At 59.3% G+C, this 21903-nt stretch overlaps 5 protein-coding genes across 5 annotated transcripts; 2 read left to right on the forward strand and 3 right to left on the reverse strand.

Moving 5' to 3' along the window:
* Positions 1-1041: 1041 nt before the first annotated feature.
* On the reverse strand, positions 1042-2687 carry DOT1 (Nucleosomal histone H3-Lys79 methylase; the record flags this gene model as incomplete). The annotated part of the gene is made up of 2 exons (XM_066773276.1): positions 1042-2011; positions 2083-2687. 2 exons carry the CDS (start codon positions 2685-2687, stop codon positions 1042-1044), a joined length of 1575 nt encoding a protein of 524 aa, XP_066635843.1.
* A 1082-nt stretch (positions 2688-3769) lies between these two features.
* Positions 3770-5669, reverse strand: TIF3 (Eukaryotic translation initiation factor 4B; the record flags this gene model as incomplete). Its single annotated transcript, XM_066773277.1, has 5 exons — positions 3770-4776; positions 4844-5140; positions 5194-5259; positions 5388-5432; positions 5666-5669. 5 exons carry the CDS (start codon positions 5667-5669, stop codon positions 3770-3772), a joined length of 1419 nt encoding a protein of 472 aa, XP_066635844.1.
* Positions 5670-6362: 693 nt separating this feature from the next.
* SLS55_001790 (uncharacterized protein) lies at positions 6363-6952 on the forward strand (the record flags this gene model as incomplete). Its single annotated transcript, XM_066773278.1, has 2 exons — positions 6363-6579; positions 6639-6952. The coding sequence occupies 2 exons, from the start codon at positions 6363-6365 to the stop codon at positions 6950-6952; spliced, it is 531 nt and encodes a 176-aa protein (XP_066635845.1).
* Positions 6953-8995: 2043 nt separating this feature from the next.
* On the forward strand, positions 8996-10765 carry SLS55_001791 (uncharacterized protein; the record flags this gene model as incomplete). The annotated part of the gene is made up of 1 exon (XM_066773279.1): positions 8996-10765. The coding sequence occupies one exon, from the start codon at positions 8996-8998 to the stop codon at positions 10763-10765; it is 1770 nt and encodes a 589-aa protein (XP_066635846.1).
* A 5463-nt stretch (positions 10766-16228) lies between these two features.
* On the reverse strand, positions 16229-17866 carry SLS55_001792 (uncharacterized protein; the record flags this gene model as incomplete). The annotated part of the gene is made up of 2 exons (XM_066773280.1): positions 16229-16532; positions 16596-17866. 2 exons carry the CDS (start codon positions 17864-17866, stop codon positions 16229-16231), a joined length of 1575 nt encoding a protein of 524 aa, XP_066635847.1.
* Between the last annotated feature and the right edge of the window lie 4037 nt (positions 17867-21903).

The following is a 21903-nucleotide window of genomic DNA, read 5'->3' on the forward strand; positions in this document are numbered from 1 at the left end:
AGGAGAAGAAGCGAAAAGCGAGGGTGGTTATATAGCACGAGAGCCGGAGTGACCGGGCGTCAGGCAGCTGGCCTGCCGGGTAACACGTTGGCCCGGAAGCGCCGCCGCGGGTGAAAAGTGTCAAGGTGGTTACTGGTGGTCGACTGGGTGGTTTGCGCGTGAGACACATTCAGCGGGCGTCCACGCGAGTCTTGCTCTGGAACCACCTCTGTTTTCGCCCCACCACGGGCATCCTCGCAGAACAATGCGGCAGAAGACTGCACTGTATGGGGAGCAGAAGCATTCGCTGCGGCGAGAGGGCACATTAGGTGTTGCACTTTCACGCAGGGACGAATGCTTCGACTCCCCATAGATGCGAAATCTCTCATCATTTATAGTTCTGTGTCTACGCGTCGTGTGATCTCCTAGAGCTTGCGCTCTGTTTGCTCCTCCATCTTAAGGAAGCAATTGATATACGCTTCTACACCAAATAGACCGTGAGCAGCCCATCCTCCGCTGCACCGTGAAAAGCTCGTTTCGACAAACAAAATATGAAGTAGAAACCCCCGACGGTATCATCTTTCCCATCCTTCATAATGTAGTAGCTAAAGAAAAGAAGAAGAAAAGGCCGAAATGTACGAGCAATTTTCAGTGGCAAATGGAGCCGTCAGACGAAACTGAGAGGAGAGAAAGCTTGCAAGAAAGAAGTGGTATCGTTTCGGACTCGGCCTTTCCAAAGAGTAATACCTACCATGCCAAAAATGCCGCTTCCCAGGAATAACACCAGCCGCCCATGCAACCTGTGTTTTGAATGAAGAAAAGAAAGCCATGCCTGTGGGGACCGCCCCCTTGTATCTCATCCACCACCGTAATTACCTTTTTTGGTTTGCAATGACTCCACGCTTGGAACGCTTCAATCATTATGATCACCAAAAAGCCAGACGTCAAAACCCGTCCAGCTATTTCAAGGTGACCTCGATCCCAATCCCTGCCATGTCCATCATCAAAAGCTATTCTTCAATCCCTCATTTTGTTTTTTTGTTTTCCTCCTTTTCCTACGCATCATCTCCGTCTCCGCGGACCCCCGAGGAACCTGTCCAGACGACTGCGATCCTTGACTTGGATGTAGTACTTTCCGCCCTCATCCGTCCAGCTCACCGACCCGCTGAAATACTCCTTCTCCACGCAGCTGAAGAGGTTGACTCGATCGTTGACGTTATGGCTCTTGATTTCGTGGTCCGGGTCGACGAATGGCTTGAGGCTGACAATCTTGGCGCCCTCCTTCAGGTCCAAAAACTTGTCCAGTAGCGCGCCGTTCAACTGCGGGGAAAAGGCCTTGTTGTTGACGACGATGACATCCGCGCGGTTGAGCACGCCGCCGACCTCTTGGTTCTCCAAAAAGTCGTCTGCGAGGACGTTGATCTTGCCAAGCGAAATTCCCCATAGGCGGGCGCGCTGCATGATCTCCTTTTTCTGCAGGCTCGCGCAATACGACGGGTTGGGCATGCTTTCCACGCCCCAGCTCTCGCAGCCGACCTCGAGCGCGGCCTGGAGCACCACGTTGCCCACGCCCGACCCCAAGTCCACGAATATCTGGTCGCTCTTGAGCTTTGTTTCCTGGAATATGCGATGCACGAACCGCGGCAGGAGCTCGCCGTAGACGTTGTTCGAGCCGGCCTCGTAGCGGCGCAGTGAGTTGACGCGGGGCGACACGGTGCGTGAGTATGTCTGCGAGAGGATGTACTCGGTGAGTGGTAGATGCATGGCCTGCATCTCGTCGAGCGCTTGGTCTATCTTTCCCGACGCTAGGGCGTCGCTGACCATCTTGTTGAATTCCTGCAGCACATCTTTAAACGTCGAGACAGACTGCTGTTGTACCGCGCGCTTGAGCCGGCGAGGGAAGCCTGTACCTTCGTCGATCAATGCGTCTGCCTCGTCGGGAAAATAGTGTTTGCAGATTGTCTCGACGCTCTGGACAATGTCTTCGAGGGGCTTGTAGCCGTCGCTCTCCCGGGGGTACACTAGCGAGAATCTGCGGCGCAAAAGAAAAATACAAGTCAGCGTTGAGTCGCGTGAGGTGGCCGGCAAGCTGTGGCAACTTACCGTTCAGGCTGCGACCTGCTGGGATATTGCAGCCCCACGACGGGCACCTCGCTAAGGCCGTCGAACGCGGGCTTGAAGTCCCTGGTCGCGTGATAGCCCACGACGCTGTCGTCCTTCCAGTGGTCGGTCTTCACCAAGTCATAGCCATGCAGGATGCGCAGCTTGACGGGGCCGTCCTCGCCGTCGGCACGCCTCAGCGGGGCGGCGCGTATCTTCCGTTGCAGGTCAGGCTCGAGCGAGTGGCTGGCGCGTATGCGTTTGCGCGGGGTGAGCTCGCGGTCGAGGCTGTCCTCGCCGTCACTGCCCTCAGAGTCAGACGACAGCGGGGTGGCGGGCGTCGGGGCCTTGCGTTTGGTCAGGCTGCGTTTGACGGTCGGCACGGCTGGCGCCGAGGCGTGCCTCCTGCCGGCGACGCCAGCGGCCGACGACGAGAGCGCAGCTGCATTCAACCGGCTGCTGCTGGCGGGGGCTCTGCCGGCGGGCGTGGGCAGCTTCGGGCGCGGGCGCGGGGTGGCGGGCGACGGCGATTGGGCGGGCGTGTTGGAGCGGCGGACGAGCACAGTCTGGGTGCGGATGACGGGCTTCTTTTTGAAATCGATGTTCATGACGGCGGCTAGTGCGGGCGGGCAAAAGAATGTGGGCAGCTACCGGCGGAGGGTCGAAGGGACGCTATGCAAAGAGCGGGTATCATACGTCAGGCGGGAGCACGCGGTAGGCTGCGGGCGTGGGGGAGGTGTTGAGTAAGAAAACATGAAAGAAGGTTGCTGGCTCGAGATTATGCGCGTCAGTCTCGTGCGATCGCCACCAGGGGAGCACAAAAAGACCCGCTTGCCCCAACTCGGCCCGGCACTGCAGCCCTACGACAAGACCACGCTTAATCTTGAGGATGCGCGCCGCCGCCGTGGTCCCTGGATTTGCGCCGCCGCGCTGGGAGCCGCATGGGGGTGCAGCAGCCTCCAGCCTCCAGGCCAAACCGCCACCTGCTCCCACTCGCCCGTGGCCCGCTCCGCTCAGCGCCGGCGCGCCCGGCCGGCGCTGCAGGTGGCCAGCAGACGCCCTGACAGCCGTCCCGCAAGCGTCCCCCTGGAGCACCATCCTGCTCAATGCGCGGCTACTTAATTCGAACCTTGCACCTGCATGACGTATTGCACCTTGTATTACACGCTCTGGGCATTCATCTATCGGAAAGTCGTACTACATCACCACGCCCCCCTGCCATCCGAACACCCCGAGCGTCCAACACCAAGGGACGGCCGGATCGTTCCATTCAGCTAAGCAAAAAAACTTTTAAGGTCCGAAGAGCGACAAAGAAAGCGGAGAAGAGGTCATGATATGTGCGCGGTGGAGAAGTGTCGGGCCTGCATGCATCGAGTCTAGCGTGAGGGAGATCGAAAGGAAAAAGACCCTCGTTGTTCGTTCTCAGAAGGCCGCAGGTGTCGAAGTTCACGTCCGAGAGACATGTCCCAAGTCACCAGCGAGCAGTCGGTAGGCTACAGTTGCATTTTTGCGAAATAGCAGACATGCTCCCGATACGCCTTGACAATGAACACCACAGCTTGAAGAAAAACCATCGCGAATAGGGCACACCAAAAGCATCGTTCAGCCACCGTGGAATCTGACTCCTTGATGCGTCGGAGAATGGGGTATTGAGGCGTCAAGGCGTGGCAGAAGAATGACGGGGCATCGCTCACGAGGCGATGGCCCGCGAACCACCCCTACGGCTGTTCTTTGCCTTGGCCGGAACCGTGCTCCAGCCGTCATCCTCCAGTTCTTGAGTGGCCGATCCTTCCTCTGCAGCAGGAGCAGACTCCTTGCGCCTCCACGACGACTCTGCCGGCTTCGCGTCACGAACGACTTCCTTCGGCTTGACCGCCTTGTCATCGACAATCGTTCCGTTTGCGTCCTCCTCAGTGGCGCCTTCACCAGTCTCCTCGCTTTCCAGAACTTCGAAGTTTGAGGCCGGTGCAGAAGAGCCAGCGCCGTTCTCACTCTCACCCTCTGGGGCCGCCGCCTTCTCGGTCTTGGCAGCTGCCTCCTTGGCGCGCTTTTCCTCGCGTGCCTTCTCGTCGGATTCCTTCTTCTGGCGAAGGGCAAGCTGTCTCTTTTCCTCGATCTCTCTCTCCTTTGCAGCAGTGTCAATCGGGCGCGCAGCACCGAATGGGCTTGCCTTGGCATCGCCACCGCCGGACGCAGTGGGCGCCGCCGGAGATTCCGAAACAGTACGCTTCTGGAGGTTCAGACGAGGGCGGCCAGCAGGAGCGGCGGGCTTAGCAACCGGGGAAGAAGGAGAGCTGCCCTCGGGGGTGCCGGTGGGAGACTTGATCGTTTCGACAGGGCGCATCCTGTCGCGCCACTTGTTGTCGAGCTCAGGCGCGGTAGGCTCCCTCGGGGGGCGAGTCTCAGAGAACTCGCGGCGGGCCGGACGGGACTCTTCAGAGCGGCCTTCACCCCAGGAGGGAGACGACTTGCGAGGCTCACTGGGAGTAGGGTTGCTCGGAGACAAGGGGCCCCTGCGCTCCCAGGTGCCGAAGTCCCTCGTGCGACCTCCACGATCGCTGCCTGCATCGGACGCACCAGAATCGAAGCTCCTGAAGCCACCACCACCACCACCACGGGGGCGCTCGCCGGCGATGGGAGGAAGGGGGCCCTTGCGGGTCCAATCGTCAAAGACGCGCGTGTCCTGGCGGTCCTTGGCTAAAATATTGTGGTGCTAGGTCAATTATCTCTTTTCCTTCTGCGAGTATGGATGGAAGAAACTTACGCGGCTCAGCAACGCTGACACGGATGTTCCTGCCTTGGAACTGAGTGCCGCTGAGGGCGAGGGCCTTCTTGAGTCCATCCAGAGTACCGAACTCTACGTATCCAAAGCCCTTCGGCTTGCGGTCCAACTTATCCTCAACAACGCGCACACTGGTGACGTCACAATCCATGAAGAAATCCTGGATGTCACCTTCAGTCGCGTCGAAGGAGAGGTTGCCCAGATGGGCAGTGTACGGAGGCTTCGAGGGAAGAGGGAGCTCCTCGCGGGTTGCGAAACCGCCACGGTCAGGGCCGCGTTCTGTTGGGGACAAGTCAGCGCATGCTACTAGCACTATGAGAGTGCTTGCATACCGAAGCCGCCGCCGAAGCTACTACCACCAAAGGAGGGCCTGCTGCCACCATAGCTAGCGGTGGGACCTATATATGATGTCAGAGGGGCGGTTGCGGGGTCGGGTGGTGGAATCAGAAAATGTGCGTGGGAGACGAACCACCTGCTTAGCCGTCAGCGTCACATTCGCAGTCGCGGAGATGCAGGATTTACGTACCAGAAAGCGGGGAGTCCTCCATCTCATCGGCCCAAGAGCCCAGCGCTGTTTCTTCGTCAGCTCAATTCGGGTGGACAGAGCGCCTCAACGCGGGTGGCGCGGTGCGAGCGTACACTGGTCGCCCAAGAAGTCCCCGAGGGACATCTTCTGGGCCTGCTTTTTCGGAGCTGTTCTTCATGTCAGCGCCTGCTGCTGTGGTGAGAGCGAGCGCAAAGGCGAGGCGGTCGCGCGAGGCCAGTGGCCTCACCGGGCGAACTCGGCACAGAAGGCGAACGAACCCATGATTGCGGAAGTCAGTCAACGCGCTGCGGAAGGGGAGCGCGTCGGCTGAAAGATTCTGAGGGAAGCGGAGTCCTCAGGAAATCAGTCTGCGGGGATGTTGCGGTGTCAATCGGTGTTGGTGGTTGAGCGCGCGAGTGTGCGTCGTGAACTATAGGCTGAAGGTTGAAATCAAAATCCAAACTCGGGCCGCCGCTTTGCCAAGACCGCCGTGGTTTTGATTTGTCACGTGCGCCCGCCCGCGCGTCAAAACCCCGAGCCAGAGCCAGACCTCGAGGCCCCGCGCAGTGCTCGACTCCAGCTTGAGCTCAGCCCCCGCCAGAATGCAGAGCAGCGCTGCCGATGCCTCCCCGCGCGTCGCCGCCCCCTCTCCGCTCCTTGCCTCCGCTTTGGAGGTTGGAGCTTTGGCCGGTAAGCACAATGGCTGTCCTGTCCCGCTCTTCACGTGTCAAAAACAAGCAGCGCCCCATCTCCCTGTTCTCGTCAGCCTCTACCCGAGCTCTGCTCCGCCTGGACTCTAGGGGCAGAGTCGCACCACTACTGCCCCGCACCCGACAACTGCTGATATATTTGCCCAGGCGGCGGTGGCCTTCTGCTCGGCGGCGCCCAAGGCATCATCGTTTCCGGCTCTCCGGCGCTGTTTGCACTTTTTGCAGGCGTGCAATGGTTCACCGCAGGCACTGCATACTGGGGTAAATGACTCTTGCACGCGTGAGACAATCTGCCTTTGCTGAAGCTGCGATAGCCACCCGAAGCGCCATCTTGAACCGGCAGGGCCTTCGGGCCTGGCTTGACCTCAAGCGCGGCGCCCCTCCTGATGCCAGCAAAGTCGATACTTTCTCTCCGTCGGAGAAGGTTCGCGCCAGCGCCGTCGCTGGAGGCTTTTCTGGTGGAATCGTGGCTGCCGTGACACGTCAGTAATCGCAGCGTGGCTTGCCCGGCGGTTAGGAGACTGTGCTGACTGACTGACAGGAAGCCGGTCGCATATTGTTCCCGGCGCGGTTATGTTTTCCATCTTCGGCTTTGCGGGGCAGCACCTCTACAATTTCCTGGATTCAAGGCATGCCGCCTCTGCTGACAAACCCGCGGACGGCAAGAGCTGGTTCCGAAAGCTAGCCGACTCCCGGTACAGCCCCGTCAAAGTACTCTCCGAGGAACAGTACGAGCAATTGCTCCGAGAGAAGCTTCTCAAGGTCCAGGTGGAAATCGCACTCGTCGATGAGAGCATCGAGAAACTCCGGCAACAGAGCCAAACCTTGGACGGGTCGGACAGATCCGATGCCTGATTACAAAGACATTGATGCATCGCGCAACCTTTCGAGCCTCGCAGCACCCGTTCGGGTGGGGGTGGAACTTGCCATGCTGCTGTGCCACGTCCGGATGTATATTTCGACTCCCCATGGGTTTGCCGCGTTGCCACGGTGTCTCGCAGTCCCCTCGCATGATCCGCTGTAGCCAGCGGGACGGTGCTGCCGAAGCTGCTGTGCATGTCTCCGCGACAGGCACCCGCTTCCTTCGCGATAGCAGCGGGCTCATTGTTCGTTGCGGAGTGTAAAAAAGAAAATGGACATGCAGATCACTGACGGCAGCCTGTGAGGGGCCCACCCGCCCGTGATCGTCGTTGCAGAGAGCGCAAGGAGCTCGGCCGAGTCATTGCTTTTGATGGTCCCTGGCCCAGTGTCCCGACGGACGGTGCAGAAAAGCGCCCGCTGGTCCAGTCAGTGTGACGCCCGAAACCGTTGCAGCTGCTATCACGCATCAGTGGCGCATCAACGGCAGCCTGCATGATCCTTCAGATGGGGGCGCGTATGTTCGCGGGCCTTTGGATGACTAGGATAATAACGACGGAATGCGTGTTGATCAATCCATCTAATGCCACTATATTATAGAGCACAAGCTCAGTTGCGGTACCTTCTGGACGTACGCGGACGGCAGAAGCGATTGTTGGTGCTGACATTACTGGAAACAGGTGCCACCGAAAGCGGCAAAGCGTGTGTCAGCGGAGAGCCGTTTGTAGCAAGACCAGCAGGGCAATCTACTGCCGTCCAATGGAGCTACCAGCAAAGAAAGCTTGCTGCGGCTTAACACCGACGGATCTGCCGCCATGGGGCTCCGTGGGATAGCGCTCTCCTGGTAAGGCCTCGACCGATCCTCCCGCATCCTAAATTTGGGGGCAGGCACTGGTTGCCGGCGTGCGGTCGCGTGCTGGGCTCATGCGCATTGTCTCTACACGTCCAGCCGACCGAAGACACTCGCAACAACACGCTGCCATGGGGCCTGGAGTCGGTGCACTCTGCCGCGAGGCGTGCCTTATTGCCGGCCTTGTCTGCTCAAGAGAAGAGCAGAGCAGTGCGAAGCTGAGCTGCATGCAGCAGGGTCTTCCCTGTTGGCTCGCTTATACGAGGCACCAGCCGCCATGGCGCCCGGCCCCCTCAAGCCTACCACCATAGCTGAACCTCAACATCACCCTACCGCGGCGGACATGCAGCAGCTCCCATCTCACCCGCCAACAGCGGTACCTCTTTCCCACATGCCCAGACCCACGTCTGCAGCGCTGCCGTAGACCCTGGTCTGGCCGAACACGAGGTCTGGGTTTGAGAAACGCTTCGAAACGTTGCACACGCCGCCCGCTTTAGCCCAATGCGACCGCAACGCAGCCAGCCAGCACTCGTGAAGCCGGATGGCACGCATACGGACTAGAGTCCGGTCGCTGGGTGCCTAGGGCCGTGTTCGCCCCGGATCAGCCCGCTTGCGTGAAGAAGACCAGCACGTTACGAAGGCTAGCTTCCGCTGTTAGACCAGGATTCTGAACTCGGGCCTGCCAGGTGCTCTTCCAGGCGGATGGACAGCCACGGGGTAAGCGTGCCGCGGCCGTGTGCCCTTTAACCTTGCACCAAAGTATGGTCAGCACCCAAATAGACGGCCTCCACTAACCGCCATTGGAGCATCTGGTGGAAGCTTTGCAGCAATACGATCCGCTGCCTCACTGGTACCGGCTCCCCTCTACACTCCGGCGGAGTTGATATCCAGTACCTATCTATGGCTTCTTGCGCCAATGGACAACGCCCCTCCCCTGACGAGGCCTATTGCGGGATCTGCAACATCGCTCTGGTGCCTGCTGCAGGGTTGCATGTTGGCGTGCATTGTTGTGGTTCCAGCGACGCACCATTTCGTCAGCAACGTACTTTCCCCAAATGCAGAGATAGCTCTGTCAAGACAAACTGATTAATTAAAGCGTTCCTGCTCCGTCTCAAGTCCTTTCCTTACTGTCTGCTCATCCCTTTCTTCCTTCCGCCCGGATCGAACACTCCCTACCTAACCCAAAAGGAATGGACCATTCGGACTCTTCGACCGCAAGTGAGAGTGGCCTGGACACCATCATGCCTTCGCGTCAACCCAACGTGGCCTCGCACGCAAAATACGACTCACAAACGCCGACGGTGGCCTCGACCGACTCGTCGAGACCAACCACTCCTTCGGTGTCCGAAGCCCCAGCACAACACAAATTCCCCGCTCACGAGGCAAACTTCGCTGATGAGAGCCTTCATGACGACAATGAGAAAGCAACCAGCTCCGGAACGGAAACTCCGCCAGGGCCTCCTGGTCCTCCCGGCCCTCCCGGTCCTCCTGGGGGACATGGGGGAATCAAGTTGACGCGTGTTCACGAAGTCCTCTTTGTCGCAGCAGTTGCCATGGCACACTTCATGATCCAATGCTGCATTGGCATTGCGTTGGCGCCGATCGACATCATTGCGAGGGACCTGCGGACGAAGAATCCGGGAGAGCAGAGCTGGTTCATCTCCTCGTACGCTCTTACCGTCGGCACGTTCATCCTCATCGCGGGCCGAGCCGGTGATATCATGGGTCACAAGCGCATATTCATCTTCGGCTACGTCTATCTGGGCTTCTGGAGCGCGCTGGCAGGGTTCGCCGTCTACCCCCGCTCGCAGATCTTCTTCGACTTCTGCCGTGCTCAGCAGGGCGTGGGAGCTGCACTTCTCATGCCCAACGCCCTGGCTCTGCTCGGCCGGACATATGCACCAGGTCCCCGCAAAAACATCATTTTCAGCATCTTCGGGGCCGCTGCGCCCTTCGGCGCGGTCATTGGCAACGTATCCGGTAGTATCTTTGGCCAACTGGTCTGGTGGCCGTGGGGCTTCTGGTCGTACGGCATTGCCGCCTTCGGCCTCGCCGGTTTCTCCCTCATCGTAATTCCAAAGCCACTGTCCGCCCTTCCTCCCCACCGCCCAAGCTTCGACTGGGCCGGCGCGGCCCTCGGCGTCCTCGGCCTCGTCCTCGTGAACATCGCCTTCAACAACGGGCCCCTCTACGGCTGGGAGAAGCCACACGTCTTCGTCCTTTTGATCGTCGGCGTCCTCATCCTCGTCGCCTTCGTTTTCGTCGAGCTGCGCGCAAGCAACCCGCTACTACCCAAGTTGGCGCTGAACAGCACAGTCATGTTCATCCTGACGTGCCTCGCGTTCGGCTGGGGCGCGTTTGGCGTGTGGGTCTTCTACACGTTCCGCTTCCTCGAGGTGGTGCGCCAGGAGACGCCGCTGCTCGTGTCGGCGCAGTTCGTGCCCGTCGTCGTCGCCGCGGTGCTCGCGTCAGGCGTGACGGGGTACATGCTCAGCCACACGCCCGTAAGTTTCGTCATGCTGTGCGCCATGGTGGGCTTCTTCCTCGGTATCGTGCTCGTCGGCACCATGCCCATCGACCAGACATACTGGGGCCAGGCCTTCTTCGGCATCCTCGTCATGCCCATCGGCATGGACATGTCGTTCCCGGCGTCCACGGTCATCTTGAGTAACAGCATGCCGGGCAACCACCAGGGCTTGGCGGCGGCGCTGGTCACGACGGTGATCAACTACAGCGTCAGCATCACTCTGGGCATTGCGGCGCTCGTCGAGGTGAAGTCGGTCATCCCGGCCGATTCGTCCACTCCGCCCTGGCTGCCCCCCAGCCTCGACGAGGTCGCTCACGGTATGCACATGGCGTATCTTGTCGGGATCTCGTTTGGGGCCGCAGCGGTGGTCTTGGCGGCTATTTTCTTCGTAAAAAGCTATTTGAAGGAAGGCTGGAAGGTCATGGCGCATTGAGCAGTCAATGCTCCGATGGGTCATGGGACCCGCGGAGATGAGTCAGTCTACGCAGGCCGTTCACTGCAATCAATGCTGCGCGAAGGGTAGCTGAGCTGATGCCTCCCGAAGCGCAGTGGAGAAGGTTTCGAGTCACTCGCTCATTGGCATTTGGCAGCTTATCAGAGCGCATGGACGAAGTTGATGATTTCCTTTCACGCTGTATGTCGGCCGTTTGTTCTGGACTTCGAAGTACAAAAGCATGTATAGCAAATACCTATGAAAACAGTGGTGCCGATGATATTCTCCGCATGCTCTTGTTCACGTCCAGATGGATGCTTCCGCCGCACTGCTTTACGAGCGCAACAAACGTCGCCTGCCTAAACAACACTTGCCCGGCCCGGCCGCCCCTTCCCCTCCCGTCACCCTCTCCATCACGCGATCCGCGCCCTCTTCGGACTTTTTTCTCAGCCCTGCTAGCTCCTCCGCCGGGAGAGCCATCGTCGACAATTTGTAATCGGAGAATTAGCTCGCAATTATCGCGCCGCGAGTGCTCAATGTCCGGCGACGGTACGTCACCCCCGCTCGCAGCCCAGGCCGCCCAATCACGACGGCATGAAGTCCCAACCGCATGCATCTGACATGCAGCAGCACAACCACCACCAGCTGCGCCCGAAAAAGCAGCCGTAAGCCAAAAGCCGTCAGGCACCCCGCCACACCCGGCGCCACCGCCATGGTCGCCGCCGCCAGCCCGCCTGACAACGGCGCCGCCGAAGAACCGCGACGACAACGCTGGTTGTGATGATGATAGTGGCACGAACCTCACGTTGGCAGCCGCCGACAATGTCAGCGCCGCTGCTACCACCACCGCCGCGAGAGCCATCACCCCACCCGAGGCCCACCACCGCGTCCGCGCCCGCCTGACGTCGAGCGTCAGCCCAGACTTGCATACCGCAGCACTAGGCCCCGTACTGCCCGATTCCGCGCCGCTTGGAGCCGTCGCCCTGCAGCTTGATGGCGATCCGCCTTCGACAGTGCCGTCTAGTGATTACCCGTTCGGCCCAACCCTACCCGGCGCCATCACAACCATAACCACGGATCACGATGCTTTTCCTGCTGCTACTGCTTCCACCGTCACGGCGCCGGAACCTAATCATCTGCCGTCACGCTTACAGATGTCCGGGTCGCAAACCGGCTTGTCGTTGTCGTCGACGGAGACCATTGCTGCCATGACCGCGGAGCCCGCGTACCGACACGAAGGATCCGCAACACCGAGCCACGGCCACCACAATCGTCCTCGGCGCATGGCCAGCGTGGGAGGCCAACGTGAATTGATGCGGTTGAGGACGGCGGGAACAGCGACAACACCAACGCCGGCGCGGAACGCGTCTTCTGCCTCTTCTGCTGCTGCTCCGGCCAATGGCGAGTGGGCCAATACACTGACAAATAACGGGCTTACCTGGGAAAAAGGAAAAGTCAGCGAGATAAGGGACGGAACCGATCGGAAACGAGCTGCGAAAAGGGCCCCGGCCACGCCGCTGCGGGTCCGGCTGACGCCGCTGAGGCTACTCGAAGAAGGGGACCGAGGGGAGCGGGTGGCGCGGAAGGACGGCGACGGCGACCAAGTTTATGGCAATAGCTTGATGCCAACGCCGCTACTATCGAGGCAACGGACGGGCACGGCGGGAGAAAACGGCTGGATGACCAAGCGGGGGGCTTCGTCGCCATCGCCGTCGTCGTCTCCTTCGTCACTGCCGCTGCCGCCGCCGCCGCCATCCCCATCGCTCTCTCGTAAGCGCCACCGCACGAGGCCTGGCGTGGATCACCATGACAAGGAAGAAGGAGAAGAAGAAGAAGCAGACGATCAACAGCAGTACCCGTACCGCCGTCTCCGCCGCGGCGACGGGCCTCCATCCTCCAAGCGCGCGAAACTATCGCCCCCACCGCCGAGCGCCACCTCTCCAGCATTCCCGCATCCCCCGCAGATGATGATGATGACGACCACCACCGACGCACTCTTTTCTCCACGAGACGACGGAGACACCAACGGCGTCCCCGCCGCACCCACAGCGCGGCTGCGGCCCGCGAGCGGCAACAACAAGAAGAGGAGCAACAACCTGCTCGCCGCGAACGTCAACGCCGGCGGCGGCGCCTTCACGCTCACGGAGCTCCCCCGCGTGGCTTCTTGCCTCTCCCCGCCCGCCGATGATCAGGGCTTGCGCCGTGCGTCGTCGTCGCCGTCGTTTTCATCCTCGGCGGCTTCGGTTGCGCCGGAGTTTCCGACCGGGTACTTCTTCGGGGCGTTGGACGAGGCGGTGGAGGGGTTGGCGCCGTTCATGGGGGTGGGTAGAAGGGCGCAGAGAGTGGTGACGGACGGGAGCGGAACGGTTGTGAGAAGGGTGTTTGTGGGAGTTGATGAGGAGGATGGCGATGAGGAGCAGGATGGGGTGATCAGTGAGAAATAGTGGATAGATGTGGAGGGATGTGCGGGAGCGGAGCGCAACTGGCCTGGGGAGCTACCTTCGCCGTCGGCGAGCGTGGCGTAATGAGCGGGATATGCTAAGTTAAGGTGGGTACTTGGTTGGGTGGTTTGTTGTCATTTCTTAATGGTTAAGGCAACGTTGTACCACTCTCACCAGCGGATGTAAGTCAGTCGCGGGGACCTGTAAACAGATTGGTTTCCAAAACCAAGTTATGTGCGGTTGGTAGATGCTCGCGGCTAACCACTACAGAGTCGTATATTACTTTGAAATAGTCTGGAAAGCTCCAGAAAAATAGACTTGACTGCCACAGTAAGGCTCGTACTATCGACATGCCTGCAAAACCCAGCAGGCGAGACAGGTGTAGGCTTTCTATAAATCAGTCGTGCCGATCTAGTGTTTCTGATCCTTCGGCGTCTCCGCGAATGGCACGTTGATTTAGTCCATTTCCTATACGGCTTGCTTCAACCATCCGCTTGTGGTCTTACTGACTTCCTGGTCGGAGTCTCTATGCTGGATCCCGCTTAATATCAGTGTGCTCATAGAATGACGAAGTTTGTCAGAGGAGATATTGTCGACTATAACATGACGGAACGGGTCATAGCATAAAAAAGCTGTCGACGGATGATAGGCCTGGTACAAATTGACAGAGCTGTTATAACATGGCACAGTTGGTCACTGATCATAGTGCCTCAGACGACAAGGACTCAACTACTTGTTGGGCAATGCCAAAGGGGCAAAAAGCAAAACTAAAGCTGCTGCCGCAGGGAATTGAACCCAGGTCTGACAGTTATGCACGGCCGGCTACATGGGCGAGACCCCGCAGGATTCCCTAAGCCGGCCATATGTGCTGAGGCGCTTCAGAACGGAGACACGAGGGGCCATCTCCGTTTTTCGGTATCCGTACGCTTTATCCCACAAGCGCTGCCTAGGACTCGTGGTCGACCAGCGAGCCACGTAGCCGTCATTAGCTGGATAGCAAAGGAAGTTGCGGATTGGATCTATATACCCCACTATTATTTCGTCACCATGTCAACCGATCGAACTCACTCACCACTGAGCGGAGCTGGCCCTGCTTTCCACTCTGGCATTCACCAACCGGCATACCTTCCACTCTTCCGCTCTAATCGCCGCAGCACCCGTCGACCTCACTGTATCTCCCGCTCACGCTCGTCGAAGAATGGACGGCCGGAGCAGCCGTCGTCCAGGTCAACCACGTCACCCTCCGTGCCACTGTTTCCTAGACCATTGTCGTCGAAGGTTTGGATAGAACCGCGGCTTGTCATTACAAATTCGAGCTAGAGATTTGCAACCGGTATCAAGTCATTTATGGCATCAGATTCATGTTACCCTTCGTATATTACGGCCTTGACAAAGGCCTTAGAATCATGGATATAGGTCTGGTCCAGCTATGAGCTGCAGGCGCAGGAAGGCGCACTCGAGTTGCGAATCGTATGCACGGAGAAGAAGATCTTTCAAACGGTCATCCTCACCCTCCGACTACTCCGCATCCAGTGGCTTCTGGCCATAGACAACGTACCTATACTCCTGTAAGCAACACACCACCGTCATCTCCCCCAGTGGCCAGCACTCACATATCGTGCTGAGCATGGATGGAGCGGTCCTTCAACTCCTTCTTGAGGTGCGCGGGGGTAGATGGCTTGTAAGTCCGAGGACCGAGGGACGCACAGATCACTCTCGTAAGTGGATTCCTCCCCATCGACTACCTAGTCGCTGTCAGGAAGATACGGAACTCGGCCGCACTTTGGCTGGTGTTTGGGAGCTCTGCCCATGTGATCGTACCTCGTCTGCCTCGATCTGCTGAGGCTGAGGATCCTCGGTGGATGGACACATGGCTCGAGATTCAGCCGGGACGCAAAGACCAGCAGACGGAACGAAAAGCGATACACGAGGTATTGTGCAACTGCACATTTCATCCCACATTCCTTTCTCTGCTGTGCCGCAGCCGCTTCGCTGGCAGCTGCGGGTCCGGTTAGGGGTTGCCGACCTTTATGGCAAACAGCCCTGCGGATCGTTCGCCGGCACCGCCTTCTAGATCAATCTTTTCGAGCAAGCGGGGTCTTCTCTCCAGCGACGCGGTGAAGACGCGATACGGCCTGCCACCACGAGTCAAGCCGGTTGGAGCAGGAGGACCTTTCGCGTGCGATGGATGACAGCGGTGGTCTGTTATTTCCGGCGGTAGCCTGATTGGGCGTTTCCCACCAGCGTACGTCAACCAATGTTTCACCCTCAAAACCCCTCATCACGAACTGTGGGCGGCAAACCCACATGTTGGACGGCTCGGGGCCACGGATACCTCAGGGAGGTGGCCTGACAATTGGTTTGCACCCCTACTCAAGGAAAACTCACCACCATGCCAAGTATCGTGGGGTTTTTTGATTCGGCTCAGCGACGGGGTTTTCCTACCCCGCACCTACACAATGGAACAGCACGCAACGATTTTCAAACTCCGTGCCAAGACTGTACTGCCTAAATCTGTCTTTCAGCTTTAGGACCTTTTGCCAGGCCGTGCAAGCCGATCGCATGATTTGCCACATCGCACTCCACCGGATCCAGCATGTGATACAGTCAAAGTCACAGACTCTTTCCATTTGTTCTCGTGAACAGCCATTTCTCTCGCGTCGCTCTAACGTAATCTTCGTGACCAACACCACTTTCGTTCCCCTTTCGACCCTGCCATCAACAAGCGACCCTGTTGATGTGAAGCGGCGTTCATCACGCCACCCCACGCGTTCCCAAGTCGAAAGTCGAATAAACGACCCGAAGTAAGAAAAACGGAACGCAGAGGCGCCGCCGATCGCTGCTAAGCAACGACCACGGACCTCTTCGGCAGGCAAAGGAAACAAAACCCCCAGAGCCAATATGTACAATCGCATCATCTATGAGGTATAAAACGCATCAATAAAAAAAAGGGAAAACGTCGTAACAAAACTTTTTCTCTTGTCTCGCGCGACAAAGCAAAAATGTTTCTTCTCCATTATCATCATGCCAGCTCCTTCTCCTTCGCCTCCAGATCGCTGTCGTGCTCCACGCCGCCCTTGCTGTGATCGACCGCGAACTCCTGCGGCATGGCGATCGGCCGCTTCTTGGCGAAGCGGACCGTCCCGGCCACCGACGGGCTCTCGCGGAACATCATGTCCAGCTCCTCCAGGTTGCGGCCCATGGTCTCGGGGTAGAAGAAGTAGACGGTGATGGGGATGCAGGCGGCGATGGTGGCGTAGACGATGTAGTAGCGCCACGCGATGTTGGCGAGCGCGACGGGCGTGACCATGACGACGACGAAGTTCCTGTTGGACGGAGAAAGTTAGTTTTTGATCCTTGCTATTGTGCGAAAAGTGTGTGTAACGTACCAGAGCCAGTGGTTGGCGGTGGAAATGGAGGACATGGCGACACGCAGGCGCAGGGGCGCGACTTCTGTGCAGTACAGGAAGTTGGCGCCGAGGAAGCCGATGGGGACGAAGAAGTTGAAGAGGTAGATGAAGCAGCCGGCGGCAATCTGGGCGCCGTGGTTGTCCGTCATCGAGGTGGTGATGGCGAGAGCGATCATGCAAAGCGACATGCCGGCGCCGCTGAAGATGAAGACGGCACGGCGGCCGAAGCGGTCAATGGTGAAGAAAGCGACGAAGGAAGACAGGAACTTCCAGGTCAGCGCGCCACCGGACAGGACACGCGAAAGCTCAGGGCTCATGCCGAGGTTCTGCTGGAAGAGGATGCTGGTGTAGACGGAGATGAGGTTGGAGCCCGACATCTGCTGGAAGAACTGGAGCAGAATGCAAATGGCGAAGCGGTACAGAAGCTTGTCTTCGCCCATCTTGAGCATGTCCTTCAGCGAGGCGCCGCTGTTGGACGTCTCCTCGAGCGAAAGCTCAATGCCTGCCAATTCAGCCTGCACCTCCATCGAGTGTCCGTCGAAGCCGCGGAAGAGAGCAATGGCGGCGCGAGCCTCCTCATTGCGAGCCTTGCGAACGAGCCATCTGGGAGATTCGGGGAAAAGGTAGACGGACGCCATCAGAATAAGCGAGAAGATAATGGCGATGGCAAGCGGAGGGCGCCAGGTAACCTGGCCTTCGGGCAACTCGAAGAAACCAAGGTCGATCCACGACTCGAGCACGTAACCAACGCAGATGAAGAGACCGTCGAGGACGACGTGCTGGCCTCTGTTCTTCGCGCCGGATGTTTCGCTCTGCCACACAGGCACAGTGGCACTGAGCTGACCGACGCCGAGTCCGACAATGATGCGGCCGACAATGAAGTGCGGCAGGCCGTAGGCGGAGCATTCCAACACTTCACCGATAAGAGTGCAGATGGCGCCGGCCATGACCACGGCGCGGCGGCCATACTTGTCGCCGGTGTAGGAGCACGAGAGAGAACCGAAGAGGGCACCGATGACGAAGGTGGCGACGACCAAGCCTTGGATGGTGGAGTTGTGGCTCTTCTCGGCGCCCTCGGTGTTGACAGTGTCGATTTCCGGGAAGGTCTTGACCCAGTCCTTCTCGGTGAGGAGGCCACCGAGACCGGCCTGGTTGTAGCCAAAGAGGATGAAGGAAGGGGCGACGATCAGAGCAAGCTGGAGCCGCTCGAGGGCGTGGCCGGTGCAGCCGAAAAGACCAGTGGCACCCATTGTGGAGGCTGAGGAGGGGATTGGCAGTAGGGACGAGGGGAGGCGCAGAAAGGGAGCCTGCCTGGCAGGCGGAAGTAGATTTTATAGCATGGTTGGCGGCTCCCAGAAAAGTGAGCTCGAGTTGTTGGGCCCCACAGTCTGGGGAGGTGTGCCGTATGACAGTGGTGGCCAACACGGGCCTCACGGGAGGATGGCCGGATCGATAACGCTATCTGGCATCTGCAAAGCAAGCAGGCTGGCGCTCACAGACCGGCACCCGTGTCGGAGCTGGTGGTGCGGCAGTCGGGACCGGCGGTGGCTTTTCGGGGGCGGCGGCCCCCTGTCATGTATGGGAAATCCGCTGGGCGCTGCAAGCAATGGGATCCGCTCGTGGAGCAGAAAAATCGGGCCGGGCCCAGCAGCGCATGCCAAGCTTGGACAAGCCGGTTAAGCTCAGGACGATTGCGGACAAGCCTCTGCAAAGCCTCTGCAGCGCGCCAACGGCTGGGCCCCGATTATTAATAAATGCCGACGCACCACCTGTGCCGGTATCGCCATGTGTGGTGAGAATGACTCCCGACTTCACTGCGGCCCGAAGCCGGTTCCTGCGCAACTGGGGCGGCCCTTGCTGCGGCGCTGCGCTGCGGGCGGGAAGCCTTCCCCAAACGAGAGCGCGGGAGATCCTGAGTAAAAGAAAGACGTCAAGGGCGCGGGCGAGGTGGAAGTTCCCAGCGGTCGGCCTGGATGACACGGCGGCGATCTCCACAGCGGCGCGTGTCATTGGATGCCTTGACGGCGTTGCATCCATGATCTCTGAAGATGTCCCGTGGGGGTTGAATCTCCGGCTAGCGCGCTCCACCGGGCGTTTTGCGAGCGAGAGCCTGTGCTGCCGTAAAGGGTGCGCAACCCGGGTACGCGACGAAAACGCAACGAAAACGATCCGGAGAAGCCAGGCTTTCCCACGGGGTAGCGTGCGGAGAGGAGATGGCGGAGGCGTAGACGGGGCGAGATCGCGGAGAGACGGGCGTAGCGAGTGGAATGCCTTCAATTTCGAGCCAGACTTCGTCCGCAGGCTGCCAGAGAGCGCCGTCGGCCAGCGGAGCGCAGCGGTGCCCACGCAGCCGTCTCGGGGCCGCGCAGGCTATCGGCCGACGAGGACCCACGACTCGCGCGGTGAGTCTGGCTCTGGCACTGGACTGGGGCGAGTGCGCCCCTCCTGCGTGCTCCAAGCTCCAAAGGCAGTCACGGCCATGTCGTCAGTCACGGCACCGGGCAGCCCAACGACACCGCCTCGCACCCACATCCCTGCATCGCGAACCCTTCGCTGCGCCTTGGCACCCTCCGGCGCGAGCGCCATGCTCGTACGTCGGCTGTCCGCACATCTGCCGGCCGCGGCTTCGCCAGCGCCCGGCGCCGCGCTACCTATTACCCGTTCTTTTTTGTGGCGGCTGCAGCTGGCGGCTATCGCAGGGCCTGCTGGTTTGGGATTGCGTCCTCCTGCACGCCTGAGCCGCGTGGGCTGTTCTGCCGCCTTCCACGCATGCAGGTGCGTCAAGGGGACTACACCGCAGGCAATCGGCGCGTGAATCTATACGCAACAGGTGCACCGCCAGAATAATGTCTCAGTCGGCGCTGGACAATAATGCCTCGCTGCACGTACGGTTCCGCCTGAAGTTCCCTCTGACCGGCGCAGCTCTCGTTTCTGCTGCTCACCAGCATGCTCTTCCCGCCCGCAGCAAGCGCTGCAGCTGATGCAGCGGCCAGGAGGGTCTGCGGGTCAGTGTGCGCTCCTAAAGTAATACTCATGCACAGGGCCCCAGTCTTGTCTCCATCAGCGTGAGCCATCTTACGACGCCGCGATAGCACCATCGAATGAGACCCCAGTCATTCCTAATCCACCTGTTTCCAGCTCTCGTCGCTTTCCCTTTGCAGCAGCTCGTCGCTGGTTGCGAACGCGTCATCTCGTCGCTTGCATGCAGACGCTGACAAGTCAATACAGCGAACACTGAGGTCGAGATAAGCAGCGCCCAGCATCTTCTTTCCAAGATGTGGCTGGCTGCTGGGCGTCGCGTGCCTGGCCGGCAGAACACTCCCGCAGCGCCTGCCGCAAAAGCCTCATTCGATCCAGGCAAGGATGCCAGTCAAGATTTTTTTTTCCTTGCTCACTGGTTGACTCACTTCGGCCCCGCCGCCTCGCAGGCCATCCTCAACTGATGTCTCTCTGGAGAGGTGAGTGCTTAGCCGTCGCTCTTTCCCGACGCAACTTGCCGCCACCACCGTCGGTTGCCCGATGCTGACATTCCCAGCGCCACAGCCGTCACCTACTCCTGCCTCGCAGAAATATTGCACCATTTATGTGGCAGTGGATCCAGTCTGCGAACGTAAAGGTGAGACTTGAAAGCGCGCAACCCCGGCCAGATAATGGATTCAACTACCCATGCAGGAAGAGTGTATCATCCTCGGTGAGCCCTCTCCTCGGCGAGACGACCGATCCGGCAGCCATGGCTTGCAGGAGCATGCCGCCCAGCAACGCCTCAGCTTGGCCGACTTGGCATAAGACAATTGCCGGCCCGCCGTCGTCGTTCTACGCAGCTTCCACCCCGTCTCGCCGCATAGCACGGCACGCGGACAGATCCTTCGGCTGGGCCAAGACCGACCCTGACAGAGCCCTACAGTTCACCGTTCCCGCAGCGATTATCCCCGCAACCTCCGCGTTCGAGCCGCGCACCGAACACTATCTCCGCGACACGAGATTCGGAGGGAAAGCAAGAACACTGCTGCCGCCCGTGTTCGTGAAGCACACTACCAAACCTTCTCCTGGAGAGCAAGGGTCGCATCCGAGGTCTACAACGCACTCCAAATCCGCAACGCATGCGCACGACGCGATCCTCCTTCGCCTCCGCAACGCCCCTTTTCCTTACGCCATCAATTTCCCCCGCCGTGGAGAACCCACGGGGTCGCGTACGTAAGAGGCTACACGACCCGACGAATCATGCCACCGCACCGCTGGAAACGCATACGAATGGAAATGAACAAGGGACGGTTGGGGAAAATCGAACCGCTGTTTGCGAAAGAAGCGGTCTCTCTGCGAGCGGCTCTTGGGGGCGAGAAACAGGTAAGCTTTGAGCATTGTCAACGCCAAGAGGACCTCGACGTGGCGTCTCTCGTGACATTTTCTCATCAATTTCCTCTTTCACCGTCTGCCTATGTCTTGGCAGTCAGCTCTTTGCTTTCTGCCTTCTCTTCGGACTTGATTCTCGCCTTGATTTCTCGGAAACCGAATGCCTCGTCGGCGGCCAACGCCGTCGGGCCCGCTGCTCGGCACTAGAAAAAATTTCAACCTTCCTTCTCATCATGCGGCACGGAACTGCTGCGGCGCGGGTGCGGCGTTGGCAAATCCGACGGAATGGTGGAGGGAAGGGAAGAAATCGACCATGTGTACACGTCGTTCGCGCGCGCGCCCCCCAACTGGCGTCGGAAGCTACCGCCGGATTGGTTAGCCGGGGGAAGCCAGAGAGTCAGGTAGGTTACCAGCCGGGCACGCGTACAACTTCGTCAGCAACACGAAAGAAACTTGTTGGCGGGGAAGCGTCGTCGTCCATGTGCCATCACAATTTCCCCCGCATTGTTGACGTATGCCTTGTCTTCTTCCCCAAGATGATGGAGCCGCGCTCCAAAACAATGTGTAACAGGATCCGGGGTGTCACACGTCATGACGATCGCTCTCCTCCTCCCCCTCCTTTTCCCCTGTCTGTCCTCGTCCGACGGTTTGCGCGGGGTTTCGCGCTCCTCCTCCTTCGCGCAGATCGGCGTTTTTCTTGACCTGAGAGAAAACGGGGGATCGTTCGACTTGCTGCACGCCAAGGTTTTTCGGTTTCCATGGGGGAGGGTGAGAGTGGGGTGGGGGCCACGCGACCAGCAACCAGCAACCCGGCGCAGGGCTACTTACTCGTGTCGGGCCAGAATATTGGAAAAACAGGGCTACTTACTCCCGGCATGAATGCGAATGCGGGAAATTCTCCGAGCGGCAGCCAAGAGAAGGAGAGAGGGAGAGAGAA

Source organism: Diplodia seriata, assembly GCF_021436955.1.
Source record: "Diplodia seriata strain FDS-637 chromosome Unknown scaffold_2, whole genome shotgun sequence".
NCBI lineage: Eukaryota > Fungi > Ascomycota > Dothideomycetes > Botryosphaeriales > Botryosphaeriaceae > Diplodia > Diplodia seriata.